A 12,675-nucleotide genomic window follows, 5' to 3' on the forward strand; every position below is an offset into this window, starting at 1 on the left:
TGCCCTCCTGCCTGCCCAGAAGGCGATACCCCGCCCCTCCTCTGGCCACGCCCCCACCGGCCACGCCCCCCGAGATCAGCTGGGCTGCCTGGCATTACGGCGAAGCTACCCATTTCCTTGACCGACCGCCGCAGCCGGGAGCGACCCATGTCCCCCCTGGGCACCCCCGCCTCCTGCTGCTGCTGCTGCCCCCGCCGTCGTCGCCCGCCGCCTTCCCGGACCAGGTGAACCCCGAAGTTAGGGAGCAGCGGGCGGGAAGGGAGGGGAGCAGCCCAGCAGGAAAGGAAAGGAGGCCAAGCGGAGCAGCCCCGGGGGTCTGTTTGCGCTTGCCTCCCCCCCCACCCCTTTGCAACACATGAGCAAGTCATGCAAGCAGTCAGGGCTCCTTCCAGTTGCTCGGACGTTACCCCTGAATTGTATCTGAAGAGGGATGAGAGGGAAGAAAGGAGAGAGAAAAGAGTAAAGGAGGGGAGAAGGAAGTAGGAAGGTTGGAGGAGAAGAGGAGAAGGAAGGAAAGAGGAGAGGAAGAAGAGGGAAGTAGGGAAGAGAAGAAAGGGAGAAAGAAGGGAGAGAAGAAGGAGTGCGGATACGGTGAAAGGGGAAATGGGCGAGCAACACCAAAAGTCACGTGCGTGTATTTATTTCATTTTATTAAAAGTATCTTATATATGAATGTAAAAAGAATGTGTTACACATCTGATAAATATTACGGTATATGTATGGGGGAGAGTTTGGAAAAATAATTTTTTTTAAAAAAAAAAATCAGGGCTCCTTCCAAGCCTGCAGGATGGGGGGGCGAGGCAGCCAGGCCAGATGGCCCTATTTCCCAAAGTTCCTCGCAAGGACCAACGGCGTCTCTGAGCATGTTCAGAGTCACCTGCTTGCCTGTGCCGTGTAGCTTTAGGAGCCAGAGACGGCTTTTTGCCCACTTTTCCCGGTAACAGCCTTCTGTGTCCTCGGGAGCTGAGGGCACTAGTCCTCATGATGTTTGTGGAACCCTTAGTTCTCCGGAAGGGAAGGAGCTGACCCTGCAGGAGCTGCCGGAGGACATCTTGCTGGACGTGCTCTCCTGGGTGCCCAAGCGGGACCTGATCCACCACTGCCGGCTGGTCTGCAAACGGTGGCGGTACCTAGTGGATCTTCCCGTGGTCTGGAAGCGGAAATGCGAGCGGCTCGGCTTCCCCCTGGAGCAGCTGGAGGGCAGCCTTCTGGACTGGAGGGTGTTTTTCTTCAGCCTGAGCAAGAGGAATCTCCTGAGGAACGTTTGCGGAAGAGGTTTGTCCCCGCGGAAGGGCCCTTTGGAGCTGGGTGACGGTTCCCGGAGCCAGCCCCCCCCGAAACATCCATGCAGTTAAACTGACACGCGCCCCTTTAGGAACAGGGAACCCGCTCTGCTTTTATGCAAGACGATGAGTGAGGGTGGAATACTTGCCCCTGAGCAGCTAGCTTTCTGCATGCAGGGAGTTGCTTCAAGGATGCCATTCTTTATTTATTTTTCTTTTATTTTATATACCGCTTTAAGTGCAAGCACTCTCTAAGTGGTGTACACCAGTAAGCAATGTATATATATATTTACATTGCCCCCAACAATCTAGGTCCTCATTTTACCTACCCCGGAAGGATGGAAGGCTGAGTCAACCTTGAGCCGGTGAGATTTGAACCGCTGACCTGCTGAACACAGTCAGCTAAAGTGGCCTGCAGTACTGCACTCTAACTGCTGCGCCACCTCGGCTTCTTTCCTTGACAGTCTACGACAGCGGTTCTCAACCCATGGGTCGCGACCCCATTTGGGGTCGATCGACCATTTCACGGGGGTCGCCAAGCAAGGCTGTCCGCCATTTTTTCCTCCCCTTTTCCACTGGGTGCCTTATCTCCCTTGGGCTGGGACAGCTGGTGGCCCAGCCGGTGGTCGGCCTGCTCCGTCTCTGCCGCTTGCCAGCTACGCCTCGGCCGGTGCATGGGGCGACACCACGCATGTGCAGTGCTCCTGGGCAGGGAAAGTCCTCGACTTACAACCGGTTGGGTAGTCCTTGACTTACGACCGGTTTAGTCCTCTACTTATGACTGGTTTAGTCCTCAACTTACGACCAGTTGGGGGTCACGGCATTAAAAAGGTTGAGAACCACTGGTCTACGAAGCCGTCAGAGGGGAAGGAGAGACGCAGGCGAGAACTGGTGGCAAAACCGGGTGGGCCAATTTTCAACACTTGACGATCTCGTCTTTTTTTTTCTTTTCTTTTCCTGCAGCGGGGCTGAGATATTGGGAACTGCGTCCCGCCGACTGGATGGCCGACTGGATGGCCGAGGATGTCCCGCGAGGATTCAAGAGGCATTTTCTCAAGATATTTAAAAAGAAAAAAAAATCTCCTCTCCCGGATACGGTCTGGACTTGCTTCGTCCCAACCTGGCACCAGGATCGTGGTCTGAGGTATTTTAAACTGGGTTACAGAGTCGGGGGCTCATCCGGGCCTTTGTCCCCGGAATTGGGAGGCTTTGCCCGGTCCCCAGTTTTGGTTAAGGGGCGATTTCCACCCCCCCCTCCAAGTCCAAGCCAGGTTTGTGCAAAGAGTCCGAGGTTGTGTATGTCTGCAGAGGGTGGATTTAGCTCAGGAGCGTCTAGCTGCTGACCCTCTCCGGCTCCAGGGCCTTCCCCCCCCCCACGAGGATGGCCTTTCGGCCTTTTTATCTCTGTTTAGGTTTTTTGTGAAGAAGAGACAACGGATCACTTTGAAGGACAAAGGAATCCCGAACTGGATGATGGACGAAATGAAGCCCAACATCATAGTGAAGGATTGGTGAGTAGATTGCAGAAATAAAATTATTTTTTTTAAAAAAATAAAAGGAGCGGGCGCAAATTGTACGATGACGAAAGGGATTCTCTTTCTTCAAAATGCACCAAATGTTCTCTTGACAACTCTGCTTCCCCAAAGGTTGTATTTTGCTCAAGAAGAAGTAGTTAAGTTTCTAGTCCTTATTGTGTGCCAAATAGGCTCGGGGAGAGGCTGGGTTCTTCTTGCCCAAAGCTCAGAGAGCAAGGATAGCTGGTTAAATGAGATTTTCTATCTTATCGTTTTCGAAGCGGGCTCTCCAGCGTGGGCCACTTTAAAGACCTGTGGACGTGGCTGGCTGGCTGGGGAATTCTGGGAGTTGAAGTCCACGAGTCTTAAAGTAGCCAAGGTTGGAGACTCCTGTTTTAGAGGAGGTAAGTTGTGGCTAGAGGGAGATATATATATTTTTTCTTCCAACATTAGGCTGTCCAAAGAGTTGTTTTTTTATTTTGCCTCATTCAATACGCTCTACATTATTTCAGGCACAACATGGCCTTTTGAGTGCAGGTGGCTGATGCTTGTTGTCTTCTGTCCTGTTTTTCTCCTCTGTAAAAAAAAAAGGTATTTTAATGTTGACAATTCCCACTATCAGTTGACGGTGAAGCTGCTCTCTTGTGATGACCAAGTCCTCCAGGATTGCTGCAAGATGTTTGAAGTCCGAGAACAGGTGCCCACTGTGGAAGAATGGCGGGAGGTAAAATAAAATACGGACATCCCTGGTATAGACCAGGGGTGGACTTCAACTCCCAGAATTCCTCAACCAGGCACCCCTGGTATAGATTCTCCTGCTTGAGCAGGGGGTTGGGCTAGATGACCTCCAAGGTGTCCGTTCCAATTTTTTATGTTCTACCTCAGGGGTCTTCAAACTTGGCCCTTTTATGACTGATGGACTTCAACTCCCAGAATTCCTCAGCCAGGCACCCCTGGTATAGATTCTCCCGCTTGAGCAGGGGGTTGGGCTAGATGACCTCCAAAGGTGTCCCTTCCAACTATGTTCTAACTCAGGGGTCTTCAAACTTGGCCCTTTGATGACTGGTGGACTTCAACTCCCAGAATTCCTTAATCAGTGTGCACGCTGGCTGAGGAATTCGGGGAGTTGGAAGTCCACTAGTCATCAAAGGGTCAAGTTTGAAGACCCCTGGTATCGACTCCCCTGCTTGAACAGGGGGTTGGGCTAGATGACCTCTAGCTCAGGGGTCTTCGTCTGCAGACCCCTGATCTAGCTATTAAAAGTAAATCCCTGGAAACAAAATGTAGATTTGCATTTTACAGCAATTTTTCCCCCTCCCATCCTCCTATTCCCCTCTTCTCCAGACCTAACAACTCCTCCTTTATTTCTCTCCTCTGTAGGTTTCGTACATCTTTGAAAATTACCCGCCTGGAGTGCGCTATGTCGATTTTGAACACAGAGTGGGCTGGCGGTCCGAAGTGAAAGTCACCAACAGCAGCGTTGTCGTTGATTTAGTATGATGGGCAAGGCTAGCCCAAGGCTCTTGATTTGGCACTTTTACGCTTTGATATCAGTTTAGAAGGGAAGGAATTTTCTCTGCTTTAAGTATTCTCCAAAGCTGTGTATGTTACACTTGCACACAAAAACCATGGACGCTGCTGATCATTCTACGGAACAATGGCAATATTTCCAGATCACGGGGAAGAGCAAGCTGAACAAATTATGGAGGCAATTTCCACGTTAAGTTTCCTGTAAAGGTCAGGTGAGACAGTACAAAAATGCTCTTTTGCATACACTCATTCGGTGACCTGAACGCGGGCTTCACAAGCAACGATGGGAGAACAAATATGAAGCTAGAATACACGCAGGCAACAAGGAAAGTTTGATTTTTTTCGTTAAATGCCTTGATTCTGACTTGCTAATTATCCATGTTCACTATTTATCCTTTGCTTTCTTCCCATACTGTTTCTTTTGGGGCAAATTCAGAGGCGGTTTTGGTCTGAAATGTATTTAAAGCAAGCCCTCTGAAGCTCCAGGCCAAACTGTCAAAGGCCTAAAACTCTTATTTTTAGTCTGAACAGCCTAATGGAAGGCTGGTCCTTTTTGGTGGGGTAAAGGATGTAGTTAAACGCGATGTTTAAAAAAATGTGGAAAGAAGCCATATTTTCTTTGGAATTCCCCCTTGCCACGAATGTCTGCCAATTCTCAGTTTCCCGCACTTGAAAACACTTTGTATATGTCTCGTGTCTTTTACTGTCATCTGATGCTTTTGAATTATTTTGTAAAAATTAAAAGTCACTTGGGATTTTTTTTTTTTTTTAAACTGTTCTGGGCTGCTTTTGAATGCCGCCTTTGAATTCTGTGAAAATGGGTATCGAATTAAAGGAGAAAAAAAACTCCTTAGAATGGATGTCTAGACAAAAAAAATAACAATATTTGGATAAATCAGGAACTCTGTATGAGAACTACTGTTTATTTCTGTGCATTAGCTGCCCTGACCGAAGCACCAAGTTTGCACTTTGAAGCTTTTATCGAAAGAGGAAACGGTTAAAGTTGACTCAAGCAACGGCCGCAGAAGGAAGTAATTTTAGATGCCTTTCTCTAAGATGGAAATCATTTTTCTGCTAGACCTCATGAACTTTAGCCTACTGTCTAATCTTCAGAGGTAGACTGTAGTACTGTTAGTCCTCATGTTCATTTAGTGACCGCTTGAAAGTCACAACTGAAAAAAGTGATTTATGACCATTTTTCCTGGCGACTTTTGTAGCATCCCCATGATTACGTGATCAAAATTCGGGTGCTTAGTAACTGATTCCTACTTAACGACCGTTGCTGGGTCCCCAAGTCATGTGATCCCCTTTTTGGCAATCTGACAAGCAAAATCAACGGGGAAGGCAGATTAACTTATTAACTGTGGTGATTTCACTTCGCAGCTCTGGCAAGAAAAAATTGTAAAATGGGGCGAAGCTCGCTTAGCAACAGAACGTTTGGACTCAGTTGTCGTAAGGTGAGGACTCCCCGTACTGTATGGGCGTCCTCTAAGGGCTGAAAGCGATGCAACGAACAGGATCTAAATTTTAATTGCTAGCAAGCAAGCCCAGCTTTATTTTCTGCGTATGTTTGAAAGGACGCTGGTGTGCAAACCAAGTTTTAATGCCCGGAGAAAGTTGGCTGAAGCATCTTCAAACTTTAAAGCAGAGGGTCTGTCTTCCTAAGCTGCTGCTTAGAAGCTCGTTCCCACGTTGCAGCTGTGCAGCCTTTCCTAACTTCCTTGCAAAACCAGAGCAGTCCCTATCGGGTTTCAAAACACACAATAAATCCAAAGTCCATCACAGCTTGCTCTCCAGAGTGCGTCAGCATCCAGGAACCAAACAAACCGGCGGCCTCAAAGGTCCATGTGATAGCAAGCAACATGCCAGTCATTCTATGCAAATGAGCCAGGGAGTTGAAGTCCACAAGTCATCAAAGGGCCAAGTGTGGAGACTCCCCCCCCCCATTTACACCAACAGTGAATGTTTGTACTGCAAGCTTTGCTATCCTGCTTTCCCAAATTGACTGGAGGGGGGGGGCAGCTCATATCAGATGATCATACAGATGTGGAATGGAGGAGTTACGTCCAGCTCAGGGGTCTTCAAACTTGGCCCTTTGATGACTTGTGGACTTCCAACGCAATTCTGGGAGTTGAAGTCCACAAGTCATCAAAGGGCCAAGTTTGAAGACCCCTGGTCCAGCTGCTGAATCCCTCTCCATGCATGCTGCACAGCAAAGCTCTTTTTTTTATGACTGTTTTCACAGCTGCAGGACTGGTTAGGACAAAGCTTGGGAGGGGTGTGTTTGTGTGTGTCTGTTTGTGTGTGTGGGGGGGGAGTGTTGAACTATTTCCCAGCCTCCCTTGCCCAATTCCCATCCCCACCACGGCTAGAAGAGGGGGTCAAGAGGCAGGGGGAGAAGGAAGCGTCCCTAGGCATCCTCCATCCATCCATCCATCCATTTCACTAATGTAGGCTTTCCACTTTTAACATCTGACTCGGCTCACAAGCGGAGACCTACGTTAAAGGTCTGGAATGGTGCCCCGTCGGGAGGCGGTTCGCTGCCTGGTAAATTTCCACAGCATCCGGGAAGCTTTTGGGCCAGGATGGAAGACGGGCATGCGTCACCGAGGGAGCAGCAGACATGCCCACGCCCCCACTGCTATCACCCCCCCCAACTCCATCCCACCCAGCCAGCCTCTTAAAACAGCAAAGCCGGAAACGCCTTCCGCTTCCTCCACCACATCTTTGCAAAGTTGACTTTTAGTTGCAACTGGTTGTTGCTGATTGGGAGCCAGACGGGCGACTTCCTTCCTTGCCTAGCCAGGTAAAAGCCCAGAGACCTTCCCAGCTGAGAGCTGGACTCCCCCCATCCACCCACCCCGCCAGGCAAGCGAGAAGGGAGGCCCTTCTTCATCCAGGACTTGGATCTTCAGGGGTGGAGTCCAAGCAAAAGCCCCTCTCCCCTTCTGCCCAGAGACATCACTTAGGGGGAGGCTGAAGGAAAAGGGGGGGGGTGAGGATGGAGGGACGACTGTTGATAGGGCTGAAAAGGAGCTGCAAGAACATCTGCCTGCTTGGGATTGTTTATCACACCTAGGCGTGGCCCGTTTGGGTGTTTCCTCCCCTCCTGCGTCCATCCCTCTCCAGTCCTCCTTGGCCAAACCATGGCAGGCGCTCAAGAGCTGCCCGATGACATCCTGCTGGCGATCTTCTGCCTGCTCCCCATCAACGAGCTGATCCAGAACTGCCGCCCGGTGTGCTCGCGGTGGCGAGATGTGGTGGACAGCCCTTTCCTCTGGAAGCGCAAGTATCAACAGGACGATGCCGCACTGAGGATGCCAAAGACCTTCTACATTTTCTGCCACATGGAGAAGAACCTCATCAAGAACCCTTGTGGTGATGGTGAGTCCCCTCTTCAGCTGGGGAGCGGGTAGCGAAGGTCACACTGGGGGACTGAGATGGCTTCCGAAGACCAAGGGCTGTGAGGTATCTGGTCTAGCAGAAGGCCAAAGGCCACCCTGGGTGGCTGAAAAGTCTGAGGAACTCTCTTTTCTTCTCCCAAAGGTGCTTTTTTCCCAAGAGGCAACTGGACTCCTTGTTCTTCTTTGAAGACGTTTCGCTTCTCACCCAAGCAGCTTCCTCAGCTCTGACTGGATGGAGGGGAAATGGAAAGACTGATATTCCTTGCAGTCAGCTGGTCATTTGCACTGTTTTGGAGCGTCGTTGAGGCCACTTGGAGGCTTGTCTGTGTCCGATGTAGTGCAAATGGGCGTGGAGCCTTCTTGGAACTGATGAACAGTCCTCTCTCGACAGAGGGGGAGGGAGACGACATCATCTATCTCCAGTCTACAGCACGGTCCTTTCAGCACGGTCCTTTCAGGCCCCCCTCCCATTTGCATCACTCAGGTGACCCTGAGGACACAGTGGCCTCAACGGCTCTCTCAAAGGATGCAAATGACCAGCTGTCTGCAAGGAGTATAAGTCCTTCCATTCCTCACCATCCGGACTGAGCTGAAGAAGCTTCTGGGATGAGAAGCGAAACGTCTTCAAGGAAAAACAAAAAACTCCAGGTGCCTCTTGAAAAAAGGTGTTTTTGGGACACAGTCATGATCTGGTTGAGTGAGAATCTCCATAGAGAGTCTCTTTCCTTCATATTTTTTTTTCCTATCTCTTTCTACAGCTTGGCAGTAGAGTGGGCACGAAGGCTCTAGGGCAGGGGTGTCAAACTCAATTTCATTGAGGGCCGCATCAGCATTGTGGTTGCCCTTGGGGCGGGGTGGGGGGGGCGGCCTACTGGGTGGGCGTGGATGGAGTGGGTGTGGCCTACTGGGTGGGCATGGCCAGCGCTACATCGTTTGCGTCAAAGGTGCCTGTGGGGGCCTGGGCAGGAGTGGGACAGATCTGAGGGTCTCTGGCAGAAGGGGGTGGGACCAGGGCAAGCGCCAAGGCATGGTCCATTTCTTCATTCCTCACAAAGGGTGACACCTCCCCAGCATGCACCCAGGGGGTGGGCAGGGGAGGTGTCTGTTTCCAGACAGCCTTGGGGAGCTAAGACTGAATGCATTTCAGCACAGATGGCCACCACAAAATTGTACATGGGCTCCCGGCCGGCCTGGGCCAGGGCCAAGGCAGCGGGGGCCGTTCCCTCACTGTTTCCAGGATGGCTTCGCGGGCCACATGAAACCACTTCGCGGGCTGCATCCGGCCCCCGGGCCTTGTGTTTGACATGTCTGCTCTAGGGTCAACGTAGGGTTGGGGAGAAAAAAAACCAGTTTTAAACAAAAGCAGTGGCGGCGCTAATAATAATTATAGATCTTTTTAACCATTGGGGATAGCGCTTTTACATTCTGACCGGGTTCTTCTCCCTCTCTGGGGACCGATATGAATTACGTAAATAAAGGCGATATTCATTCCGTCCGGGAATTCTGGACAAGAGCCGCCCAACTGCTTTACCGTTTGACCGTGCACGCACCTCACACTTCCCCGTTTGGATCCGATTTAGCGGAAGGGGTGAATTACAGATCGTGTGCTTTGTAAGCTCAACCTCGACGTCCGAGCTGAAATTCAAATAACCTACAGCTCGTTCCACGAAGCAGCGGCGTCAAGACTTAAAAGAGAAATCAATGTGCAAATGGGGGGACAGGAGCGATGATTCTCCTTTGACTCCCTGTGGCTTTTTCACAGAAGGACTGGACTTTTGGGATACGGCCACGCCTTCAAGTGGGCAGTGGAAAGTTAAAGATGTCTTTGAGAAGGATTTGGCAAGGATCCAGGCCTGGGACTTTCTTCAGAGGAATATTTATATAAAAGATGAATACATACCCTATCAAGACGTTGAAAAATGTTTTGCTGCGTATAACGGGTGAGGATTATAATTACGTTTATTCTGACCTTTCATTGACTGGGAAGGGATCTTAAGTTCTTCCTGTGGGAATTTCTGGTGTTGTGGCATTTGGCAGGCAATAGACTTCCTTCTCTCCAAGTGATGCAAAGGGGAGTTTCGCTTTATAGGAGTTTCTTCCATCTAACCAGACTTTTGATTTTAAGATTATTCAACAGAATAACGCTGCCATTAAAGAAGGATGCTCCCATTAAGATTTAAATCAGGCAGGGTGAATTCTGCTCTGTCCAACCGGGGGGCTCCCAAATGGCTGGTCTACTTTCTCCTGATTTGTTCAGTTCATTTAACGCCATGGCTGAAAAATACTTCCTGTCTTTTACTCCTGTTCAGTGCTTAGGAACTTAAAAAAGCCCGTCTCGCTCAGTTAGACCCCCGCTTTCCTGCCAAGCTATTAACTGGCAAAATTCTCCAACTTCCGGAAATGCAGGAGTATCTTTCTGAATTGTTGTTAATTTCTGCGATAGGCTCTGCACAAAGTCTCAGCTCATCACTCTGAAGGATGAAGGTTACTGGGATCAGCTGATGGATAACGGGAGACCCACCATTGTGGTGAAGGATTGGTAAGGGCCAGAACGTCAGCTCCTGGTGTAAGGGGGCAGGGAACATATGCAACTAGAGCAGTGGTTCTCAACCTTTTTAATGCCGCGACCCCCAACCGGTCGTAAATTGAGGACTACTCAACCGGTCGTAAGTCGAGGATTACTCAACTGGTGCAGCACCATTTGCAGAAGGGGACTTTTGGCGGGCTCAGCAGGGCAGAGACAGCCTGGACAATTCCCATTGGCTTTGGAAAGCCAATAGAATTAGACTCTATTCAAGAGAGTCTATTCTATTGGCTTTCCAAAGCCAATAGAATAAAAGGGAGTAGCACAGCTAAGGAAAAGGGGGAAAAAATGGTGGACTATGTTGTTTGGCAACCCCCATGAAATCGTCGTTCGACCCCAAATGGGGTCCCGATCCACAGGTTGAGAACCACTGAACTATAAAAATATGGGTTTAAGGTGCAGGGTTCCTTGAATCTCTAAGGCCGTGGTGGCGAACCCATGGCATGCATGCCACAGGTAGCACGCAGAGCCCTCTCTGTGGGCATGCGTGGCATCGCCCCAGTCCTAGGCCTTCAGCTGGGTTTTATAAGACCTTTTTGCTTTAGGCCTCTGCCGCCGTGTGCAAAAAAAAAAAAAAAAAAGTTTCAATCAGTCAATTTCAACTTCTCGCAGGAAAAAAAAAAGATCTTGCCAAGTTGGAATTGATTGATTGAACTTTTTAGTCCCACCCAGTCTGCTGTTACTACTGCAGCCATGCCCACCGAATGGGCCACATCCGGCACCCGATGATACCTAAGTGGGTTGGGTTGGGTTGCAGTTTGGGCACTCGGTCTCTAAAAGGTTCACCATCGCTGCTCTAAGGGATCTGGGAGTGTTTAAAGATTCATATATTGAAGTCAACCACAAACACTATGCATGTGATCGCTGTAGTGGGTCAGGCTTCGTTGACGCCAAGTCTGGGATTTCTCCAACGATGGGATTCCCAGCTAGATGCAGCAGAATGCCCTTCCCATCACAACAGCCCAAGACGGCAGGACTTTGGAAGTTCAGCTGAGGCTGCACTAGAAGACAAACAACTGGCTGTCAGGAGGTGGAGAGTCATCTTGACCGGGAAGGGTTCTTAATTCTTCCTGTAGGAATTTGTGTCTTTGGGGCAGTCTAAGAGCCCTGGTGTGGCCCAGTGGTTCGAATGCAGTATTGCAGGCTAATTCTGCCGACTGCCAGCAATTTGATCCTCACCCACCGTCTGGAGTTCGATCCTAACCAGCTCAGGATTGAACTCAGCCTTCCATCCTTCCGAGGTCGGTAAAATGAGGATCCCAGATTGTTGGGGAGCAACAGGCTGACTCTGTAAACTGCTTAGAGAGGGCTGTGAAGCACTTCGAAGCGGTATATAAGTCTAAGGGCTATTGCTATTTCAGAACCAAGTCAAATGGCCGAGGTTGGAGACCAGGAACGCTAGTCAGAATTGGCACCGGAGCTCCTGTCCATTGTATTGTTCAGTCTCCGAGCTGCTGCTCCTGGCCATCCTGGGGCAAGGAGGTGCTGGGTTCAAATCTTTTCTCTTTGCTTTCCCAACAGGTTTTACAGCAGCTTCAACAACCACTACACGTTTTGTGTGAAGCTGCTGTCCGAGGATTTCCAGGTCATTCGAGAGTATCACTCGAAGAACAAATACAAATACGACTCGGAGTACGATGGTGAATGGCGTCAGGTAAGAGAAGGGGACCTCCAGGGATGGCTGCCCTCTTTTCCACCCAGAGCTGAGGTTGGTCTCAAAGCCAACTCATGTTGGCAATCTCTCTCTCTCTCTCTTTCTCTATTTTTTCTCTCCTCTTTTTCTTTTTTTTCTTTCTTTTTCTCTCCTCTCTCTTTCTATTTTTCTCTCTATATATTTTTCTCTTTTCTCTCTTTCTTTCTTTCTTTCTCTCTCTTTCTCTTTCTTTTTCTTCTCTCTCTCTATTTGGCAGGTCTCGCACGCTTTTCATAACGTCCCTCCTGGAATCCGTCACATCTTCTTTCAGCACCAAGGCCAGCATTTCAACTGGCAGCAATCGAGTTGCGGCACCAAGCTCATGAAGTGCTTGAGGATGGCCAAAGAGAGGGGCAAATCGAAAAGAATGAGGATTACCAAAACGAGCGTCACCGTCGGACCGTTCTCCCTAGACAAGGCCATGCACAACAGACACGGCCGAGACATTAGACACTGTCACTACAGTGAGTGTCCCTGTCGGGGGAATCTCATCCATTGGTCTGTATCCAAGAGAAGCTTGAGTGTCCGCTGCTGACCCAGGTTCAAACGTTCTCTGCTCTTCTCTTAGGTTGCACCCGAGAGGGCAGACACAAAAGCACAGGTGTGTCCTTGCCACCTTTTTCTCTCCCCAGAAGTTAAAGTGAAGCAGCGGTACTGAACACAGGGC

The 12,675-nt window shown here is 49.8% G+C and overlaps 1 protein-coding gene across 1 annotated transcript; it reads left to right on the top strand.

The window, feature by feature from the left end:
- Nucleotides 1–69: 69 nt before the first annotated feature.
- Nucleotides 70–12,613, top strand: LOC120319065. The gene is made up of 11 exons (XM_039367389.1): nt 70–224; nt 1,004–1,275; nt 2,247–2,427; nt 2,696–2,794; nt 3,389–3,494; nt 4,178–4,291; nt 7,360–7,711; nt 9,494–9,671; nt 10,175–10,270; nt 11,837–12,170; nt 12,226–12,613. The coding sequence occupies exons 1-11, from the start codon at nt 148–150 to the stop codon at nt 12,541–12,543; spliced, it is 2,127 nt and encodes a 708-aa protein (XP_039223323.1). The 5' UTR covers nt 70–147; the 3' UTR covers nt 12,544–12,613.
- The last annotated feature ends 62 nt before the right edge of the window (nt 12,614–12,675 follow it).

The sequence above is a fragment of the Crotalus tigris genome, unplaced genomic scaffold (genome assembly GCF_016545835.1).
Source record: "Crotalus tigris isolate CLP2741 ecotype Arizona unplaced genomic scaffold, ASM1654583v1 scf7180000020588.15403103151:6194809, whole genome shotgun sequence".
NCBI classification, from domain to species: Eukaryota; Metazoa; Chordata; class Lepidosauria; order Squamata; family Viperidae; genus Crotalus; species Crotalus tigris.

Bases quoted from the DNA above. Each gene is read 5' to 3' on its own strand.
- LOC120319065 (XM_039367389.1), top strand. From the start codon at position 148: ATGTCCCCCCTGGGCACCCCCGCCTCCTGCTGCTGCTGCTGCCCCCGC. The intron at 2,428-2,695 runs GTATTTTAAACT...ATCTCTGTTTAG, and splicing joins CACCAGGATCGTGGTCTGAG to GTTTTTTGTGAAGAAGAGAC. The intron at 4,292-7,359 runs GTATGATGGGCA...TAGGGCTGAAAA, and splicing joins GCAGCGTTGTCGTTGATTTA to GGAGCTGCAAGAACATCTGC.